The following is a 19,699-nucleotide window of genomic DNA, read 5'->3' as shown; positions in this document are numbered from 1 at the left end:
CTCTCAGGTCCGCCCTTCTCTATATAAGGCGAGGTGCGGCTGGGGGAGGCAGTGTTACTCTCAAGAGAAGCTGAGATGTCCGGACGCGGTAAAGGCGGGAAGGGTTTGGGGAAAGGAGGCGCCAAGCGGCACAGGAAGGTACTGCGGGATAACATCCAGGGCATCACCAAGCCCGCCATCCGCCGCCTGGCACGGAGAGGGGGAGTCAAGCGCATCTCTGGCCTCATCTATGAGGAGACTCGGGGGGTCCTCAAGGTTTTCCTGGAGAATGTCATCCGGGACGCCGTCACCTACACCGAGCACGCCAAGAGGAAGACCGTTACCGCCATGGATGTGGTGTACGCTCTCAAGCGCCAGGGCCGCACTCTCTACGGCTTCGGGGGCTGAATCTGCTCAGAAACCGATATAAACCCAAAGGCTCTTCTCAGAGCCGCCACTCACTCGGTTATTTAGAGCTGTTACTATTTGCCTAAATGTTTGGGCTTCTCTGACCCTGCGCCGGGGCAAAGCTGAGAAACCGACTGATTTCTTTGTCCCCAGCATTATGTATAATGGGGCCGGTACTTCTATGAGAACGAAAACACACGGGATGATCGGCAGGTTTCTAAGCTCCTGCTCCTCAGTGCTTGTCCCTAGTAGTTCATCCCGCACTGAGGCAGCACCCAATAAACTCTATTCCATAAGCGATTGTTTAGCTCCCCCCATTCATATTGTGCCAATGAGTATTTGTTCCTATACAGTAAATTTCCTAAAATACTTGGTGGAACCGGTTGAACACTTTGCTGAAGGCGCAGGAACAGGAGATAAAACCCAGTACCGATATGTGCAGTCACCGTGGGGGTCGGACCCGTTACTGTTCCGCTTGGGATCCCACCTCCCCCGGTGTTACAATCGGAAGCCGTTTTTGCAGAAGGAGACTAAGACAAAATAACTTTTGTCCATCAAACCCAGGGCAGTAGCGCCCCCTGCCGATTCCCGGACCTCACCCTTCTGTTGGGTCTAAATCTTCCCGCCCTGAAATCGGCCTCATATCAGAAATAAAGATTTTTCTACTAATAAACAGTAATCGGTTTCCTTAGTTACTTCCCCTCAAACCCCGATCATTATGTATTATGTGGCCTCCCTGGGGGGAACCCAATGCATTGCGGCTGGGAAAGCGCTGAGTCTGTAGTTACTCGCTGTGTCCGGATGGGATTGTCATATAACAACCAAATCGCTACACAGGAGCGTCTGTCTGCGACACTGTATCAAGTCATTAACTGGTGGGGGCAGAAACACTGTAACTAGAATACAGTGTAACTGCGCTGAACTCGCAACTGAATGTTTCCCAATGCTGTAATATAATATATATATATATATAAAAAAAGACAGTCTACAGATCTTATAGGGAGGAGTTGGTGGCTCTGAGAAGAGCCTTTGTGTTGCTGGGAGTAGGGCAGGAGATGGGGCAGCAGTTACTTGGCGCTGGTGTACTTGGTGACAGCCTTGGTGCCCTCGGACACGGCGTGCTTGGCCAGCTCCCCAGGCAGCAGCAGGCGGACCGCGGTCTGGATCTCCCGGGAGGTGATGGTGGAGCGCTTGTTGTAATGAGCCAGGCGGGAGGCTTCCCCTGCGATGCGCTCAAACACATCGTTGACAAAGGAGTTCATGATGCTCATGGCCTTGGAGGAGATGCCGGTATCGGGGTGCACCTGCTTCAGCACCTTGTACACGTAAATGGCGTAACTCTCCTTCCTTGTCTTCCTGCGCTTCTTCCCATCTTTCTTCGGGGTCTTGGTCACCGCTTTCTTGGAGCCTTTCTTCGGGGCTGGAGCGGACTTGGCTGGTTCAGGCATGGTCACACCGCTGCTTTCTAACTACAAACTGTTCTCTCCTCCTCCCGGGCTGCTGCTTTTATAGCCCTCCCCTGCAAATAAGGGAACTCGGAACCTGCGTCTGTAACTTGTCGGTTTGTGTCACATGGCATAAACCCTCCCATCTACAGCTACGGATTGGTGTTCCAGAAAGCGTCTGTGTGATTGGCTGCAATTGAAAAAAAAACGAAGGAACGCGTTTAGAGTTATTTATTGGTGCTTCCTAAAACCCCATTGTGATTGGCTGAATCAGAATTCACCCAATTAGAGAAGAGAGGTGTGTCCTGCGCTGCCTACTAAAGCCAGTCCTGGTAGTAATAATGCTACATTCTTCTGTTTCTTTGTAGCTGAGTTGTATTGGGGATCATGTCCGGCAGAGGCAAACAAGGCGGCAAGGTTCGGGCTAAGGCCAAGACCCGCTCATCCCGGGCTGGGCTGCAGTTCCCAGTTGGCCGTGTTCACCGCTTGCTGAGGAAAGGCAATTATGCCCAGCGGGTGGGAGCCGGAGCTCCGGTCTATCTGGCCGCAGTACTCGAGTACCTGACCGCTGAGATCCTGGAGTTGGCCGGGAACGCTGCCCGGGATAACAAGAAGACCCGCATCATCCCCAGGCACCTGCAGCTCGCTGTGCGCAACGATGAGGAGCTGAACAAACTGCTCGGAGGGGTGACTATCGCTCAGGGCGGGGTCCTGCCCAACATCCAGTCCGTGCTGCTGCCCAAGAAAGCCGAGAGCTCCAAGGCGGCCAAGGGCAAATAACGCTCCGAACGACGTTACACTCCAGAAAATCAAATACCCAAAGGCTCTTCTAAGAGCCCCCCACCCCCTCCCTATAAGATCTGTAATCTCTTTTGCTTCTCACTTGAGTCTCCGCGGTGAGAACAACTCTCGGGGCTGAAGGAACAGCGCAGTGACACTGTATTGTTTCTACATTTCTGCCCCAACCAGTTAATGACTTGATAAGTGTCGCAGACAGACGCTCCTGTGTAGCGATTTGATTGTTGTAAGACAATCCCATCCAGACACAGCGAGTAACTACAGACTCGGCGCTTTCCCCCCACGGAGGCCTCATCCTAATGCGGCTGGGAATGAGCACATGGACTGTGGGACATAAGTTTCCGACAAGACTATACTTTATCTCCAAAATACTCTGCATTCTCCCCCACCAATATTCTTTCATACTGATCCAAGTCAAAAAGTTTTATAGTGGGGCGAATGCACCTACTTTTTCAAAAAGCCACAATTCCCGGCCGAGTAAACCCGCCAATAGGAACCCTCCCTGGGGGAATAATTACGTTACAGGAGAATCGCACATGGGGGGGGGGGGTGAATAGAGCCCCCACACCGACCAGCGGGATTATTCCTGCTTTATGTATATATAAATACACACACACAGCCGGAATAAGTGAGATGTACCTAATAATGATCGGGGTTTGAGGGGCAGTTCCTTTGAGGTATATACCTAAGGAAACACATGTGGCACTTACTGTACTTAGTAGAAAAATCTTTATCTGATATGAGGCCCATTTCAGGGCGGGAAGATCAGCAGGGGGTGCTACCACTACTACTAGAGTTTATTAGGTGCTGCCCCAGTGTGGGATGAACTACTAGGGACAAGCATTGAGGACTAGAAGTTTAAAATCCCAGTAGGTTTTCGTTCTCATAGAAGTACCGGCCCCTTTATACATAATGTTGGGGACAAAGAAATCAGTGGGTTTCTCAGCTTTGTCCCTGTTTCAGGGTCAGTGAAGCCCAAACATTTAGGCAAATAGTAACAGCTCTAAATAACCGAGTGAGTGGCGGCTCTGAGAAGAGCCTTTGGGTTTATATCGGTTTATGAGCAGATTCAGCCCCCGAAGCCGTAGAGAGTGCGGCCCTGGCGCTTGAGAGCGTACACCACATCCATGGCGGTAACGGTCTTCCTCTTGGCGTGCTCGGTGTAGGTGACGGCGTCCCGGATGACATTCTCCAGGAAAACCTTGAGGACCCCCCGAGTCTCCTCATAGATGAGGCCAGAGATGCGCTTGACTCCCCCTCTCCGTGCCAGGCGGCGGATGGCGGGCTTGGTGATGCCCTGGATGTTATCCCGCAGAACCTTCCTGTGCCGCTTGGCGCCTCCTTTCCCCAAACCCTTCCCGCCTTTGCCGCGTCCGGACATCCTCAAACTGACCGAGTGAATCAAAATGTAGGAAATACTTCTTGCAGCCTTCTTTATACAGATGGGGAGGACCTGAGAGGGAACTGAGCTGGTGGGCGGAGTTTAGCGCATAATAATAAATTGTCCTCAAAAACAAGTCGATTAACTAAGTCCCGCCCATAGGTTACTTCTACTGATTGGCTCAGTGAGATCATCTGATGGTTTCAAATCGCCCGCCAAGTAAGCGTCCGTTGGGCGCACACACAGTATAAGGGGAAATAGGAAAGATCTTTACTGGATTGAGACGTCACTTATTTATATAATTCTTTTATATGAATCAAAGTTCAAGTGATACATTATAACTGACTATATACAGTAACTGGACAGCAAAATAAAAACCTCAAAACGTATTTGCTGAATGAACTCAGATCCCCTGTTACCCCGATACATTATTTCACCAACTCAGAAATCAATTGCAGCCCGAATAGCAACATTGTGTCCCTCCCTGTTACCGGCAGTGCGACTGTATCCGTCCCCCCGGGATAGTCACCCCCCTGCCCGGTTATATCTTGTACAGGAATCTGCTCTGTGCGGGGACCAACCACCAACGCAAATGCAGTAAATGCGCTAAAATAACTTCTTGTCCACGGATATTAGACTCCCCTCACCCAGTGTTATGGCAGTTATTATACGGCTCTAAATCCTACTCTCCAGCCGCGCCACTAAATATTAGTTTCCCCCTGCGATACTGCGACTGGGCCGGACACTGACCAACCTATGGGAGCGGATGTCTGTGTGTGGGGGGGGAGAGTCTATGGGCTAAATAAGCAAGTTACAATGGAGTTTATCAATTTATTGGCAGCGAACACATGAAACTGAAAGCTGTGGAAAAAGTTTAGAATAGACAGTTGAGAGATTTGTTACAATTCAGTGACTATAGGGGCGGCTAAGAGGGTTTATGAGCGGATCAGCAGTCAGATTCAGCCCCGTATGTGTCACACAGCCGTGTTTAGATAATGTGAGTGGCTCTGAGAAGAGCCTTTGTGTTGCTGGGAGTAGGGCAGGAGATGGGGCAGCAGTTACTTGGCGCTGGTGTACTTGGTGACAGCCTTGGTGCCCTCGGACACGGCGTGCTTGGCCAGCTCCCCAGGCAGCAGCAGGCGGACCGCGGTCTGGATCTCCCGGGAGGTGATGGTGGAGCGCTTGTTGTAATGAGCCAGGCGGGAGGCTTCCCCTGCGATGCGCTCAAACACATCGTTGACAAAGGAGTTCATGATGCTCATGGCCTTGGAGGAGATGCCGGTATCGGGGTGCACCTGCTTCAGCACCTTGTACACGTAAATGGCGTAACTCTCCTTCCTTGTCTTCCTGCGCTTCTTCCCATCTTTCTTCTGGGTCTTGGTCACCGCTTTCTTAGAGCCTTTCTTCGGGGCTGGAGCGGACTTGGCTGGTTCAGGCATGGCCACACTGCTGCTTTCTAACTACAAACTGTTCTCTCCTCCTCCCGGGCCACTGCTTTTATAGCCCTCCCCTGCAAATAAGGGAACTCGGAACCTACGTCTGTAACTGGTCGGTTTGTGTCACATGGCATAAGCCCTCCCATCTACAGCTACGGATTGGTGTTCCAGAAAGCGTCTGTGTGATTGGCTGCAATCGGACTCGAAAAAAAAAACAAAAAAAAGAAGAAACGTGTTTAGAGCAATTTATTGGTGCTTCTCAGAGCCACTCACATTATCTAAACACGGCTGTGTGACACATACGGGTAAATCTGACTGCTGATCCGCTCATAAACCCAAAGGCTCCTCTCAGAGCCGCCCAATACAGCTGCATCGCACAGGGGGTCGTTTTGTTACAGGATAAATGAATGTGGCGGGATACAGACATAAGGATAACGTCACTCACAGGATTTATGTCCCAACAATAGTATTTTGGTTGGGTTTTACGCCTTTTATGAGTGGGAATAAAAGACGAATTTTCACGTTTCTTCCCTGTCCCTAAAAATGTACCGATACAAAGCACAAATAGTGAGATTAATTCAGCCGATCATGGGGCAGTCACTGCGGGTTGGAAGTGGGGGGAGACCTGTATGAATCGAGCAGTTATGTGGCTGCTGCTCGTTCCAATCCCTAATTATGAGTTGATTATAATGGAAGGAGTATTAGTAGGAAAGGCTGCGGGATGAATAGAAGTAACTGACAGTAAGGAGGCAGCGCCAGGGGGAAGCCACATACAGTGAATGAGCAGCGCCCGGTGTATTACCCACATCCCATGCTGCTGATTGTTACACTGTGTGTTCAGCTGATTTGATTGGGGATTTGGTGGCTCTGAAAAGAGCCTTTGTGCTGCTGGGAGGCTGTGCGGGTTGGATCTAAGCCCTCTCGCCTCGGATCCTGCGGGCCAGCTGGATGTCCTTGGGCATGATGGTGACCCTCTTGGCGTGGATGGCGCACAGGTTGGTGTCCTCAAAGAGACCGACCAGATAAGCCTCGCTGGCCTCCTGCAGAGCCATGACGGCTGAGCTCTGGAAGCGCAGGTCGGTCTTGAAGTCCTGAGCGATCTCCCGGACCAGGCGCTGGAAAGGCAGTTTGCGGATGAGCAGCTCGGTGGATTTCTGGTAGCGGCGGATCTCCCGGAGAGCGACTGTGCCGGGCCGGTAACGGTGAGGTTTCTTGACTCCGCCGGTGGCCGGGGCGCTCTTCCTGGCTGCCTTGGTGGCGAGCTGCTTGCGGGGAGCTTTCCCTCCGGTGGATTTGCGGGCGGTCTGCTTGGTACGGGCCATAGCAAGAAAGGAAAACTAGTTCCTGAAGAAAATAGCCTGAATAGTCCCAGAGTCTGGCTAAACTCGCTATTTATCGGCGCTGCCTCCCTGTGATTGGTCAGTTATATAAACACGCCTCTTCCTTGAGTAGCAAATCAGCTTCCCAATTAGAAATCCCGCCTAAATTCTATTGCACCATTGGCTGCTTTCAGTGTTTCAAACTCGACCTTCATTTCGTTTCCCATCGCTCTGAGAAAACCCTCAGCGATTTCAAATATTCCACCCGACTCTCCCGCTCCCAGAATCTCACTCGCTAGATGGGCAGAACATCTCGGAGTTCCATTCCCGGGCTTTATACTTCGGTGCCATTCAGCGCTGAGCCCAACCCCGGGCTGTGGTGCCGCTAATAACCTCTGCTTAGTGGGGGAGGTTTAGATACAGTCGCATTCAAATACAAATCAAACAGGAGGCAGAAATCATTCCCTCGCTGGGAATTAATAACCCTCAAGCGGCAAATGGCAAAACCAATCAGCGAAACTAACAGCCAGGGACCCAGATCTGCAGGTTGAATTTGCTGTTGTATAAAGAAACAGTCACCAAGCGGCTTTGTACACGCAGCCTCTCAGTTCGCTGGAAATAGACAGAACCGGTACAGTAAATGCAGTCAGTGTGGGGAAACATAAAGCTTCTTTATTATCCTCATCCCAATCCCTAACTATACACAGTAACCGTGGGGCTGATATGGGGGCGGAGCTACTACAGAGCGACAGAAGTTACCGGCTCTTTTGCTGGGGGAGGTGGGGGCTCTGAAAAGAGCCTTTGGTGCAATGCGCTGGGGCCACATTACTTCTTAGGAGCGGCCTTCTTTGCTTTAGCCGCTTTGGGCTTGGCGGCCTTTTTAGCCGGGCTCTTGGCCACCTTCTTGGGTTTGGCAGCTTTGGGCTTCTTGGGGCTTTTGGCGGCCTTTGCCGGTTTCTTCACCTTCTTGGGGCTCTTTGCTGCTGCCGAGACCTTCTTGGGCTTTTTAGGGGACTTGGGCGCCTTCTTTGCCGCCGCCGGTTTCTTGGCTTTGGGCGCCGCTGGCTTCTTCTTGGCCGCCTTCTCCTTACTCTCCAGCGGCTTCTTGTTCAGCTTGAAGGATCCGGAGGCTCCGCTCCCCTTGACTTGGGTGAGAGTCCCCTTAGTGACCAAGGCCTTGAGAGCCAGCTTGAGGCGGCTGTTGTTCCTCTCCACATCGTAGCCTCCGGCAGCCAGAGCCTTCTTGAGAGCGGCCAGGGACACCCCGCTGCGCTCCTTAGAGGCGGACACGGCTTTCACGATGAGCTCGGCCGCGCTGGGCCCGGAGGGTTTCTTGGCTTTGGCGCCTCCCGCTGCCGCCTTCTTGGGCTGCTTCTTCTTCTTGGCGGCTTCAGCCGGGGGAGGGGCCGGAACGGTCTCAGCTGCAGTCTCTGCCATTCTCTCCCCGAACTCTGTTTGTAAAAGCAAAAAGTAATTCAATCGCCTCTGCGGAGCCTCCTTATATTCAGCCTTTCTTTGCCCTGATTGGTCAACTAGCAACATCAAGTATGCCTCCTATTGGGTGGTGTTGAAGCCCCGCCCATTATGCTTTACCTTCTTTCTAACCTGTAGAACTGACGCCTCTGTGTTTCTTCATCTTGAAAAAATGTTGTTTTATTATTCCTTCCGCTGATAAATATCGCACAGTCTGTAGCTGATCGGGTGCCACAGTAAGTTCCCTGCCCGGCAGTGGGATTATCTGGGAGGAATGTACGGAGGAGGCGCAGAATAGCGCCGGGGGATTCAGACTCCCAGGGATCGGACACATTCTCCCCGTAGGGTTCGGGTTCTGCCGCCGATTCCCCGTCTCTATAAATCCGATCCCTCCCGCTGGGGCAGCAGAGAAATAAGGGCCCCGGGTATAATATGGGCGGGGGGGCGGGTATAAAGGGAATGGGCGGGGCTGGGAATCCCAGACAAGTAGCACAGTACAGGGGCCTTTGGGCCCTCGGCTGCAGCATTCAGGGAAGGGCCACACTGAGTGCGGGGCATTTAGTTCTGAGTCCGTGCCGGATACTGATCAGTTGGGGGTTTATGTGCCGGGGAGAAGGGAACATGAGCCCGACACTGTATGGGCAGCACTGAGTGGGAGTGTGAGTGGGAGTGCCCTTCTTGCTAGTCACTTGGGATAAACCATTCCCCTGTGTAGAATATGAGAAGTTGTTCCTTGCTCAGAATGTGGGAAAACATTTTCCTTTAGGAGCCTGCATGACCTTACATTTATCCACATTAAATCTCATCTGCCACTTAGCTGCCCAGATTGCCAGTTGGCCAAGATCCTGCTGCAGGGATGTCACATCCTGGATAGAATTGACTGGTCTGCAGAGTTTTGTGTTATCTGCAAACACTGATACATTACCCATAATACCCTCCCCTAAGTCATTTATGAACAAATTAAACAAAAGTGGACCCAGTACAGAACCCTGAGGGACCCCACTGAGGACCTTATTCCAAGTAGAGAATGTACCATTAACAACCCCACTCTGTACCCGATCCTGTAGCCAGTTTTCTATCCATGTGCAAACGATTTCACTAAGACCAATAGACCTTAGCTTAGAAAGCAGTCGTTTGTGGGGAACGGTATCAAATGCTTTGGCAAAATCCAAATAGATGATATCTACTGCCCCCCCACTGTCCCACTACTGCCCCCCACTGTCCAGCTTCTTACTTACCTCATCATAAAAAGCAATTAAATTGGTCTGACATGACCTGTCCTTCATAAAGCCATGCTGATTCCTACCCATAATGCCATTCTCCACTACATAATTCTGTATGTGATCCCTTAACAAGCCTTCAAATAACTTGCCCACCACGGATGTCAGACTTACAGGCCTATAATTGTCAGGCTGAGATCTTACTCCCTTTTTAAATATGGGAATGACATTCGCCTTCTTCCAATCCCTAGGTACCATACCTGATGAAAGAGAGTCTGAGAATATCAGAAACAAGGGCCACTGCAATTCTGCCCCTAGCTCTCTCAGTACCCGAGGGTGTATTCCATCTGGCCCAGGTGCCTTGTTTACATTTATCGTGTGTAACCCTTTAAGCACCATATCCTGTGCCAACCACTGTGTAGTTGGAGCTGAGGCAACAGTGCAGCTATTGGGTGGGACTTGGCCCTCTGGCTCCCCCTACTGTATACACAGAAGAAAAGAACTGTTTAAAGGAGACATATCCTATAAAAATGATGAATGTACCAATGAATTATACTCCTCTAGATATAGAAGGATTGTGCTTAAAGTTGTGTATCAGACTGATTTATTGAGAAATTCGCACAAAACCCCACTAGCCCCGCCCATCTGTTCCACTTCCTGCTGGCTGAATTCTCTGGATGAGCTGGGGAGCCGGCGGCCCTCCATACCCTGCACTGTAGGATAGGAACCAATCAGCAGCTAGGCTGACCTGATAGGGAACTGAAGCCTGTCTGTGCTTGTGTGACTGCAGGGCTGTGATTGGCTCTCCCCCTCCTACTGTGCTTCTGGCAGGGACCGTTAGGACACGCCCACTCTTCATTTCAAACTCAGACAGAGAAGTGAGAGGATCTATAGGGAGCTCCAATAAAGGGGCCATTGTTACAGACAGGATTAATGTTTAGCCCAAAGGGAAACCAGCACCGGATATTATTCATAATTGCCTACAAAATTAGCGTTGCCCCCCATTTATCCAATATGTCTCCTTTAAAGGAGACATATTGGATATATGGAATAAACCCCTAACCCTGTAGGCAATTATGAATAATATCCGGTGCTGGTTTCCCTTTGGGCTAAACATTAACCCTATCTGTAACAATGGCCCCTTTATTGGAGCTCCCTATAGATCCTCTCAGGTCCCTGTCTGGGTTTCACATGAGGGGTGGGCGTGTCCTAACGGTCCCTGCCAGAAGCACAGTAGGAGGGGGAGAGCCAATCACAGCCCTGCACTCACACAAGCACAGACAGGCTTCAGTTCCCTATCAGGTCAGCCTAGCTGCTGATTGGTTCCTATCCTACAGTGCCGCTGGCCCCCCTGCACAGCCTGGGAAAGGAGGCAGCAGGAAGTGGCACAGATGGGCGGGGCTAGTGGGGTTTGGGGGAATTTCTCAATGAATCAGTCAGAAACACAACTTTAAGCACAATCCTTCTATATCTAGAGGAGTATAATTCCCTGGTACATTCATCATTTTTATAGGATATGTCTCCTTTAAGCACATCTGCCTTTTCTGTACCCGCTGTAACCATATTGTTACTATAACTCAATGGGGCCACACCCTCAACCTGCATCTTTTTACTATTAATATACTTAAAAAACTTTTTGGGGTTAGTCTTGGCCTCGGCCGCGATGCGCTCCTCATTTTCTATCTTTGCCTTCCGGATTGCTGTTTTACACACTTGTTATAGTGTTTATATTCATTAAACGCAGCTACTGTCCCCTCTGACTTATATTTCTTAAAAGCTTTCCTTTTTCTCCCTATTAACTCCTTTACCTCAGAGTTAAGCCACATAGGGTACTTTTTCTTATTAATGGAATGAATTGAGAACAGTAATGATTTAATATCATTTTAAATGACAACCATTTCTGCTCTGTGTTTTTATCAGAAAACATAATGCCCCAATCTATGCCCTGAAGCGCTGCCCTTAGGGGGGTAAAATTTGCCTTCCTAAAATTCATTGTCTTTGTTGCCCCCGTGTAAATTTGTTTCCTGCACCAAACATCAAATGAAATAACATTATGGTCACTATTACTGTCCTGGCAGTACTATTGCCCCAGTCAATATCAGGGTAATTAAATCAGGGAAGAAAGACGATGTATAAATGAAGTAATAATCACACTGCTGGGCAATGAGTTTATTTCACAGCATTGCCACAAAGTGAACATGGTCAAAAATGTTCTAAGGGTAAAATGTTATGGGATGTCAGGTGTGAAGGGGAGAAGTGGGGTGAGGGATAGGAACCCCTAATATTTAGAGGAGCCCCCCAGCCCCTGCTCTTTCCCAGGTGTCCCTGGGTTTCAGGAAAGTAGCAGTCGTACTACAACTCTCAGCCTTTCTCTTCTAACTCCATCTTTCCCTTCCATCTTCTGGGCACATACAGATTACGGGACACATACACATACAGATTACGGGGCACATACAGATTACGGGGCGCATACACATACAGATTACGGGGCACATACAGATTACGGGGCGCATACACATACAGATTACGGGGCACATACAGATTACGGGACACATACACATACAGATTACGGGGCACATACAGATTACGGGGCGCATACACATACAGATTACGGGGCACATACAGATTACGGGGCGCATACAGATTACAGGGCACATACAGATTACGGGGGAACATACGCAACCCCTCCGCCAAATACACTTCATTTATAGCTCCGTAACTTATCGCAGCAAGTTTCCCTGCCCACCAACAAAATGGAGCTAAACGTTCTACTGGTGACAAAAGGAAACGTCAGTACTGCAATGTTATTGGTCCGGTGTCAGTGGGCTGTCTCTTAACTATCCAATCCCATGCGAAAGGGCCGGAAATTCCTTACTAAGGGGCGGAGCTAAAATGTGCAAGATCCTCCTCCTTATACACAGACCGGATAAACTGTGAGGGGGATACTGAGAGACAGACTGGGGATTGTGTCCTGCTACTCCCTTCCCCTGTGTCCCTGGCATTCCCCTCCCCTGCACTCACATCTCCAGCCTGGGCTACTGGGTAAGTGCTTTTCCCTCCTCCTCCTCCTCCTCCTCCTCCTCCCTGCACTGTCTGTGGGACTGGGGGTTAATCCCGCTGCAGGGGCTGATAGAGAGGGGCGGCTGTGGGACTGGGGGTTAATCCCGCTGCAGGGGCTGATAGAGAGGGGCGGCTGTGGGACTGGGGGTTAATCCCGCTGCAGGGGCTGATAGAGAGGGGCGGCTGTGGGACTGGGGGTTAATCCCACTGCAGGGGCTGATAGAGAGGGGCGGCTGTGGGACTGGGGGTTAATCCCGCTGCACGGGGCCGATAGAGAGGGGCGGCTGTGGGACTGGGGGTTAATCCCGCTGCAGGGGCTGATAGAGGGGGGCGGCTGTGGGACTGGGGGTTAATCCCGCTGCAGGGGCTGATAGAGAGGGGCGGCTGTGGGACTGGGGGTTAATCCCGCTGCAGGGGCTGATAGAGAGGGGCGGCTGTGGGACTGGGGGTTAATCCCGCTGCAGGGGCTGATAGAGAGGGGCGGCTGTGGGACTGGGGGTTAATCCCGCTGCAGGGGCTGATAGAGAGGGGCGGCTGTGGGACTGGGGGTTAATCCCGCTGCAGGGGCTGATAGAGAGGGGCGGCTGTGGGACTGGGGGTTAATCCCGCTGTACGGGGCCGATAGAGAGGGGCGGCTGTGGGACTGGGGGTTAATCCCGCTGCAGGGGCTGATAGAGAGGGGAGGCTGTGGGACTGGGGGTTAATCCCGCTGCAGGGGCTGATAGAGAGGGGCGGCTGTGGGACTGGGGGTTAATCCCGCTGCAGGGGCCGATAGAGAGGGGCGGCTGTGGGACTGGGGGTTAATCCCGCTGCAGGGGCTGATAGAGAGGGGCGGCTGTGGGACTGGGGGTTAATCCCGCTGTACGGGGCTGATAGAGAGGGGAGGCTGTCGGACTGGGGGTTAATCCCGCTGTAGTGTCTTGTCAACATTCTAAACATCATTCAGAGCTGCAAAAAACTGCCTGCTGCTAATTTACCGAATTTCCACAGCTTAAACAAGAACATTCGGACACAAAAGAATCAAACTTTTAACCAAATGGAAAGCTTGGCAGCTCCACTAAATGATGAAGGTAAGTAGCCAGGATGGATTTTAGGGATCTCCCTGCTTGTGCCTGTGGGGCAGTAACACCGGGCTGGAGTTTAGGGATCTCCCTGCTTGTGCCTGTGGGGCAGTAACACTGGGCTGGAGTTTAGGGATCTCCCTGCTTGTGCCTGTGGGGCAGTAACACTGGGCTGGAGTTTAGGGATCTCCCTGCTTGTGCCTGTGGGGCAGTAACACGGGGCTGGAGTTTAGGGATCTCCCTGCTTGTGCCTGTGGGGCAGTAACACTGGGCTGGAGTTTAGGGATCTCCCTGCTTGTGCCTGTGGGGCAGTAACACCGGGCTGGAGTTTAGGGATCTCCCTGCTTGTGCCTGTGGGGCAGTAACACTGGGCTGGAGTTTAGGGATCTCCCTGCTTGTGCCTGTGGGGCAGTAACACTGGGCTGGAGTTTAGGGATCTCCCTGCTTGTGCCTGTGGGGCAGTAACACTGGGCTGGAGTTTAGGGATCTCCCTGCTTGTGCCTGTGGGGCAGTAACACGGGGCTGGAGTTTAGGGATCTCCCTGCTTGTGCCTGTGGGGCAGTAACACTGGGCTGGAGTTTAGGGATCTCCCTGCTTGTGCCTGTGGGGCAGTAACACTGGGCTGGAGTTTAGGGATCTCCCTGCTTGTGCCTGTGGGGCAGTAACACTGGGCTGGAGTTTAGGGATCTCCCTGCTTGTGCCTGTGGGGCAGTAACACTGGGCTGGAGTTTAGGGATCTCCCTGCTTGTGCCTTTGGGGCAGTAACACGGGGCTGGAGTTTAGGGATCTCCCTGCTTGTGCCTGTGGGGCAGTAACACGGGGCTGGAGTTTAGGGATCTCCCTGCTTGTGCCTGTGGGGCAGTAACACGGGGCTGGAGTTTAGGGATCTCCCTGCTTGTGCCTGTGGGGCAGTAACACCGGGCTGGAGTTTAGGGATCTCCCTGCTTGTGCCTGTGGGGCAGTAACACCGGGCTGGAGTTTAGGGATCTCCCTGCTTGTGCCTGTGGGGCAGTAACACTGGGCTGGAGTTTAGGGATCTCCCTGCTTGTGCCTGTGGGGCAGTAACACCGGGCTGGAGTTTAGGGATCTCCCTGCTTGTGCCTGTGGGGCAGTAACACTGGGCTGGAGTTTAGGGATCTCCCTGCTTGTGCCTGTGGGGCAGTAACGCTGGGCTGGAGTTTAGGGATCTCCCTGCTTGTGCCTGTGGGGCAGTAACACTGGGCTGGAGTTTAGGGATCTCCCTGCTTGTGCCTGTGGGGCAGTAACACTGGGCTGGAGTTTAGGGATCTCCCTGCTTGTGCCTGTGGGGCAGTAACACTGGGCTGGAGTTTAGGGATCTCTTTTCTTTAATGGTAGGATCCCAAGAGTCAGAAACAGAAATATTACAGATAAAGATAAAGGAAGAAGACTCGGACTCTGAAGATTATCTAAACGCAATGGAAAACTCAGCATTTCCACTCACTGATAGGGGTAAGTAGACAGTGACCAGACTGAATATAGTTGTTTAGAGCGCTTTCACCTTCTGGTGTAACAACTGTCCCTTTCTCAGAGACTCACAGTTTTTGCCTAATTAAAAGAAAACCTAATTCTAAGCAACTTTGCAGTTTACATTCATTACAAATAACTTTTATAGCACTAAAATGGTTAATAAATTCATATTGGAATTAGGTTTAATTTTATTGGGCAAAATTTATTTTGGGGGTTATTTATTTTAAGCAGTGATTAATAGGGCTGAATATTCTTTCTTCTTTCTGTCTTTTGGGGCCCAGGGGCCCAGTCCCATGGAAAGTTCTATTTACTTAAGGGGGAGGGGGGAGTTGGCAGGATCCAGTGAGTAACTACAAGAATATGTTGGTGTGAGACTGACACACAATATCTGACAGTATTACAGATAAAAAGAGAGAAAGAGGAGCCCGACTCTGAAGATCCTATAAACCCTATGGGAATCTCAGCGGATCCACTTACTGATGGGGGTAAGTACCCAGGGATTCTTTCTGTGACACCAGGTGAAGTGAATCCAATCTCCCCCCAGTTCTTACCCAGGTACAGAGCTCTGATTCTCTGTACTTCCTGCTCCTGGGCTGCTCTCTTTCCCATGGTCAGGCAGGAACCCCCCCCCCCCCCCCCGGGTAAGTGAATCCAATCTCCCCCCAGTACTTACCCAGGTACAGATCTCTGATTCTCTGTACTTCCTGTTCCTGGGCTGCTCTCTTTCCCATGGTCAGTCAGAGCTGGAACCTGAATTTTTCTAACTCACCTCAGGGCATTTTCTGTGCTGCTGATACCACACTGTCTGTACTTGTTCTGTTCTTTGCTGCCCTTGTGCCCGGGTATTGGCCACTGGGTGCGACTTGGCACAGGGGTATTTGTACTTCTGTGTCTCTATATAATCAGGGTGTATAAATGGTATAAATTCAATGTAGTAGTAAAGCCCTAATTTATCTCTTCCGCTGCCTTTTCCCAATGTGCAGAAGTCCTGGAGGTGAAAGTAGAAAATTCCGAGGATGAAGAACTGGAATCTGATGACAAACTGAACACGAAGAAGAACTCGGCAGTTCCCAGTAACCGGGGTCAGTAACCAGGGATTCTGTTTGTCTGATACTATTTCATTTTTACTGCTTGTTCCTGTGGGTCAGTATCACCGAGATCTGTGAGTTATAACCCCACCCAGCAGCCCCCTAAATCTCTCATCCAATGGGGAAAAGACAGTGGTAGCCCCGCCCTTCGGCTCCCGTGGGAGGAGAGGGGACTTTTTTTGAAAGGCAGAACACAGCTTGTTGCTTGTAAATTGCTGTTTTTGAAGAACTAACTGTGTATTTTTCATTTATTAGAGAATTTCTTCTGCGGTGAGGAGAGTTGTGCCCCAATACAGTCTGGACATGGGAAGAGTCAGACTCCAGAAATTTCTGAGACACTGGAAGCAGCCAAGGAGCCGGCGCAGCCAAGGAACCAGATAGTCCCCAAAGGAGAGGAACCGTATCCCTGCAGCGAGTGTGAGGAGCAGCTCAGTACTGATGTACGTCTGTCTGTTCAGTACAGGGGAGAGGAGAAGAGAGAAAAGAACTCGAGGAAGAGTCGCCTCTGCTCCCAATGGGGAAGCCACACAGGGACAAACCATTCCCTCGCCTGGAAAGTGGGGAAAAAAATCTCAAAGAGCAACTTCCACCGCCTGCACGTGAAAATCCACTCAGGGGCAAAGCTTTTCCCCTGCACAGAATGCGGGAAGCAGTTTTCCTTACGGAGCAACCTTCTTGTGCACCACAAACTCCACACGGGGGAGAAACCATTCACCTGCACCGAATGCGGCAAGAGATTTTCTCAAAAGGGCAACCTGTACCGGCACCAAACCATGCACACGGGGGAGCGCCCGTTCATGTGCACCGAATGCGGGAAGACGTTTTCGGATCAGAGCAACCTTTCCGCGCACCACAAAATCCACCGGGGGGAGAAGCCTTTCTCCTGTAGAGAATGTGGGAAAAGCTTCTCTCACAAGGGCAACCTCTGTAGGCACCAGGAAGTGCACATCCAGGCCAAGCAGTTCATCTGCACGGAATGCGGGAAAACCTTTGCTCACAAGAGCAACTTTAAGACTCACATAAAGACCCATAGTGCCGAGAAACTGTTCTCTTGCACCGAATGCGGCAAAATGTTCGCTCATAAAGCCGTCCTTGGGCGGCACCTGGAAATCCACAAGCCGAGGAAACCGTATCCCTGCGCCGTGTGTGGGAGGATCTTTACCGGTAAGTGCGCGCTTCTCACACACCAAAAGCTTCACAACGGGGAGAGCCCCTTCTCCTGTATAGAGTGTGGGAAGATATTTTCTGCCAAGCACTCTCTTCTGTCGCACCTGAAGAGCCACACCGGGGAGAAAGGCTTTACTTGTACACAATGTGGGAAAGAATTTTCTCGGAAAAGTACCCTCCAGTCCCACTACAGAATCCACTCGGGGGAGAAACCATTCACGTGCATGGAATGTGGGAAAGCATTCTCTCAGAAGAGCAACCTACAAACACATTACAAAATCCACACGGGGGAGAAACCCTTCACCTGCATGGAGTGCGGAAGAACTTTCTCCCAGAAGAGCACGCTCTTGTCTCATTACAAAATGCACACGGGGGAGAGACCTTTTTCTTGCACAGAATGTGGGAAAAGCTTCTCCCATAAGAACAAACTTACCCTACACCAAAAAATCCACACGGGGGAGAAACCATTTGCTTGCACGGAATGTGGGAAAAGGTTTCCAGAAAAGAGCAAGCTGAAAATCCACTGGAAAATCCACACCCGGGAGAAACCCTTCTCTTGCACCGACTGTGGGAAAAAGTTCAGCCGAGAGAGTAATTTGTATTTCCACCAGAAAATGCACGCGGCATAGGGATTCTGCCTGGAGAGGGTGTGGGAGGAGCCTCCTAGGAGCTTTGGTTCCGCTGGAAATGCATGTAGGGAAAGCCTTTTATAATAAACAGACTGATAAACAGACTGATACTCACAGGGAGGAAGGCCAGTAATCCATAGGGAAGGTTATATACTGTGTATAGAAATGAAAGGGGCGGCACTGACTGAAGGGGGAATTTCTACTATCCCCCACGCAATGGATTTAATGGGGTTTTTTTTTTTTTACACTGTTTGACAGAAATTGAATCTTTCATGTCATGAGTGGAAACCGTTGAATAAATACGCACCCCCTTGAAGACCGTATTTAGTAGGTGCTCCTTTGGTAGCAATTCCAGCCGTGAGTCTGTGTGGGTGGGGGTGTCTTTATCAGCTGTGCACCCCAGGGCGCTGCCACTTTCTTCTCATTCCTCTTTAAAAAATAAAAAAAAAAGGTACTCAAGCCTGTTGCTCTCAGTCATGTGACTCATGTGCTCTAAAACTTTTCAGTCTCTCTTCACTGCTGCGCTGCAAGTTGGATTGATGTCACTCCAGTTAGCTAATGAAAACAATGGGAAGGTAGCAAGATAGCAGCTCCCTGACACCTGTTTTAGCTACAATATGCAAAATGCTCCCATGCCCCACCTAGTGGTAGATATAGGAACAGCACTCAATAGTAAGAAATCCAAGTCCCGCTTGGGACTCCTCCAGTTACATGGGAGTAGGAGAAACAATAGGGTAGCTGAAAGCAGTTCTAATGTGTAGCGCTGGCTCCTTCTGAAAGCTCAGACTCAGGCACACTTTACTGCTGTGCTGCAAGTTGGAGTGGGTGGGAGAGAATCCCAGAGAAGGGGGCAGCCCTTACAAAGGCTTGAATGCAAGTGTGTGAGGGGGGTATGAGAGAGGAGCTGAGGGGCGGGGCAGTATGGGGGTAACAAGTGGGTTGGTTGGTTGGTATCTAGAGATAAGTCCAGAGATGTAGGGGGGGTGGCATTAGTTTGAATTTTATTCTTGATGGGAGAGGAAGCCAGTGCAGGGATTGGCAGAGAGACTGGCAGGGGAAGAGTGGTTGGAGAGGTGTATGAGCCTGGCAGCAGGAGTCATTATGGGCTGGAGAGGGGAAGGTCTCTGGGGGGGGCAGCCAATTAGTCACACAAGCACAGACAGGCTTCAGTTCCCTATCAGGTCAGCCTACTCTACCTACCTACCTATCCTATCCTACAGTGCCGCCGGCCCCCCTGCACAGCCTGGGAAAGGAGGCAGCAGGAAGTGGAACAGATGGGCGGGGCTAGTGAGGTTTGGGGGAATTTCTCAATAAATCAGCCTGAAACACAACTTTTTTAAGCACAATTTTTCTATATTTAGAAGAGTAGGCCCCTCCCCAATTTTAATAGCTATCTAAATGCTATTGGTTTCTGTGCTGCCAGTGTTGCAGACTCCACAGTTTGCACTGAGCTCAGGATTCGCTGGCACAATAATGTATTTCTTGTTCTTTGCACAGAGCTTTTATGCCCAGGGCAGGGGCCACGTTTTGCACTACATACAAATCCATGTGAAATGCGGGTGCAAGGCAGCCATATGCCCAGAGCCCTAATGTCAGGGCTCCCCCATATCCACCCAACACACAAACCCTCAGGATGTTGCGCAGCTGAACAATCTGTTCCCAGAGAGCAAAGAGCTGTGAGTCGGGCACGAGGGGCAGAGCCGTGTAAAGAGCACAACGTTCTTAAGGTGCCCATACACGCGCGGTC

At 50.9% G+C, this 19,699-nt stretch overlaps 6 protein-coding genes across 6 annotated transcripts; 2 read left to right on the top strand and 4 right to left on the bottom strand.

Moving 5' to 3' along the window:
- Window positions 1-993: 993 nt before the first annotated feature.
- On the bottom strand, window positions 994-2,027 carry LOC101731067 (histone H2B 1.1). Its single transcript, XM_004919271.4, has one exon. It carries the CDS (start codon window positions 1,833-1,835, stop codon window positions 1,455-1,457), a length of 381 nt encoding a protein of 126 aa, XP_004919328.1. The 5' UTR covers window positions 1,836-2,027; the 3' UTR covers window positions 994-1,454.
- A 145-nt stretch (window positions 2,028-2,172) lies between these two features.
- On the top strand, window positions 2,173-2,625 carry LOC101731006 (histone H2A type 1). The gene has a single exon (XM_004919270.4). It carries the CDS (start codon window positions 2,220-2,222, stop codon window positions 2,610-2,612), a length of 393 nt encoding a protein of 130 aa, XP_004919327.1. The 5' UTR covers window positions 2,173-2,219; the 3' UTR covers window positions 2,613-2,625.
- A 2,203-nt stretch (window positions 2,626-4,828) lies between these two features.
- LOC101730940 (histone H2B 1.1) lies at window positions 4,829-5,483 on the bottom strand. Its single transcript, XM_004919269.4, has one exon. It carries the CDS (start codon window positions 5,448-5,450, stop codon window positions 5,070-5,072), a length of 381 nt encoding a protein of 126 aa, XP_004919326.1. The 5' UTR covers window positions 5,451-5,483; the 3' UTR covers window positions 4,829-5,069.
- Window positions 5,484-6,304: 821 nt separating this feature from the next.
- LOC100486720 (histone H3) lies at window positions 6,305-6,795 on the bottom strand. Its single transcript, XM_002944918.5, has one exon. The coding sequence runs from the start codon at window positions 6,767-6,769 to the stop codon at window positions 6,359-6,361; it is 411 nt and encodes a 136-aa protein (XP_002944964.1). The 5' UTR covers window positions 6,770-6,795; the 3' UTR covers window positions 6,305-6,358.
- Window positions 6,796-7,422: 627 nt separating this feature from the next.
- LOC101730806 (histone H1C) lies at window positions 7,423-8,228 on the bottom strand. Its single transcript, XM_004919268.4, has one exon. The coding sequence runs from the start codon at window positions 8,201-8,203 to the stop codon at window positions 7,592-7,594; it is 612 nt and encodes a 203-aa protein (XP_004919325.2). The 5' UTR covers window positions 8,204-8,228; the 3' UTR covers window positions 7,423-7,591.
- A 4,118-nt stretch (window positions 8,229-12,346) lies between these two features.
- Window positions 12,347-18,376, top strand: LOC101732786 (gastrula zinc finger protein XlCGF57.1-like). Its single transcript, XM_031904232.1, has 6 exons — window positions 12,347-12,501; window positions 13,510-13,589; window positions 14,937-15,050; window positions 15,464-15,553; window positions 16,052-16,150; window positions 16,412-18,376. The coding sequence occupies exons 2-6, from the start codon at window positions 13,556-13,558 to the stop codon at window positions 17,950-17,952; spliced, it is 1,878 nt and encodes a 625-aa protein (XP_031760092.1). The 5' UTR covers window positions 12,347-12,501; window positions 13,510-13,555; the 3' UTR covers window positions 17,953-18,376.
- The last annotated feature ends 1,323 nt before the right edge of the window (window positions 18,377-19,699 follow it).

Source organism: Xenopus tropicalis, chromosome 6, assembly GCF_000004195.4.
Source record: "Xenopus tropicalis strain Nigerian chromosome 6, UCB_Xtro_10.0, whole genome shotgun sequence".
NCBI classification, from domain to species: domain Eukaryota; kingdom Metazoa; phylum Chordata; class Amphibia; order Anura; family Pipidae; genus Xenopus; species Xenopus tropicalis.
The sequence above is the reverse complement of the archived record's forward strand: the minus strand, read 5'-3'. Positions and strand labels throughout refer to the sequence as shown.

Excerpts from the sequence above, each read along its gene's own strand:
- LOC101731067 (XM_004919271.4), bottom strand. The coding sequence starts at position 1,835 with ATGCCTGAACCAGCCAAGTCCGCTCCAGCCCCGAAGAAAGGCTCCAAG.
- LOC101731006 (XM_004919270.4), top strand. The coding sequence starts at position 2,220 with ATGTCCGGCAGAGGCAAACAAGGCGGCAAGGTTCGGGCTAAGGCCAAG.
- LOC101730940 (XM_004919269.4), bottom strand. The coding sequence starts at position 5,450 with ATGCCTGAACCAGCCAAGTCCGCTCCAGCCCCGAAGAAAGGCTCTAAG.
- LOC100486720 (XM_002944918.5), bottom strand. The coding sequence starts at position 6,769 with ATGGCCCGTACCAAGCAGACCGCCCGCAAATCCACCGGAGGGAAAGCT.
- LOC101730806 (XM_004919268.4), bottom strand. The coding sequence starts at position 8,203 with ATGGCAGAGACTGCAGCTGAGACCGTTCCGGCCCCTCCCCCGGCTGAA.
- LOC101732786 (XM_031904232.1), top strand. The coding sequence starts at position 13,556 with ATGGAAAGCTTGGCAGCTCCACTAAATGATGAAG. Across the intron at positions 15,051-15,463 it reads ATTTCCACTCACTGATAGGG|TATTACAGATAAAAAGAGAG; the intron begins GTAAGTAGACAG and ends AATATCTGACAG. Across the intron at positions 15,554-16,051 it reads GGATCCACTTACTGATGGGG|AAGTCCTGGAGGTGAAAGTA; the intron begins GTAAGTACCCAG and ends CCCAATGTGCAG.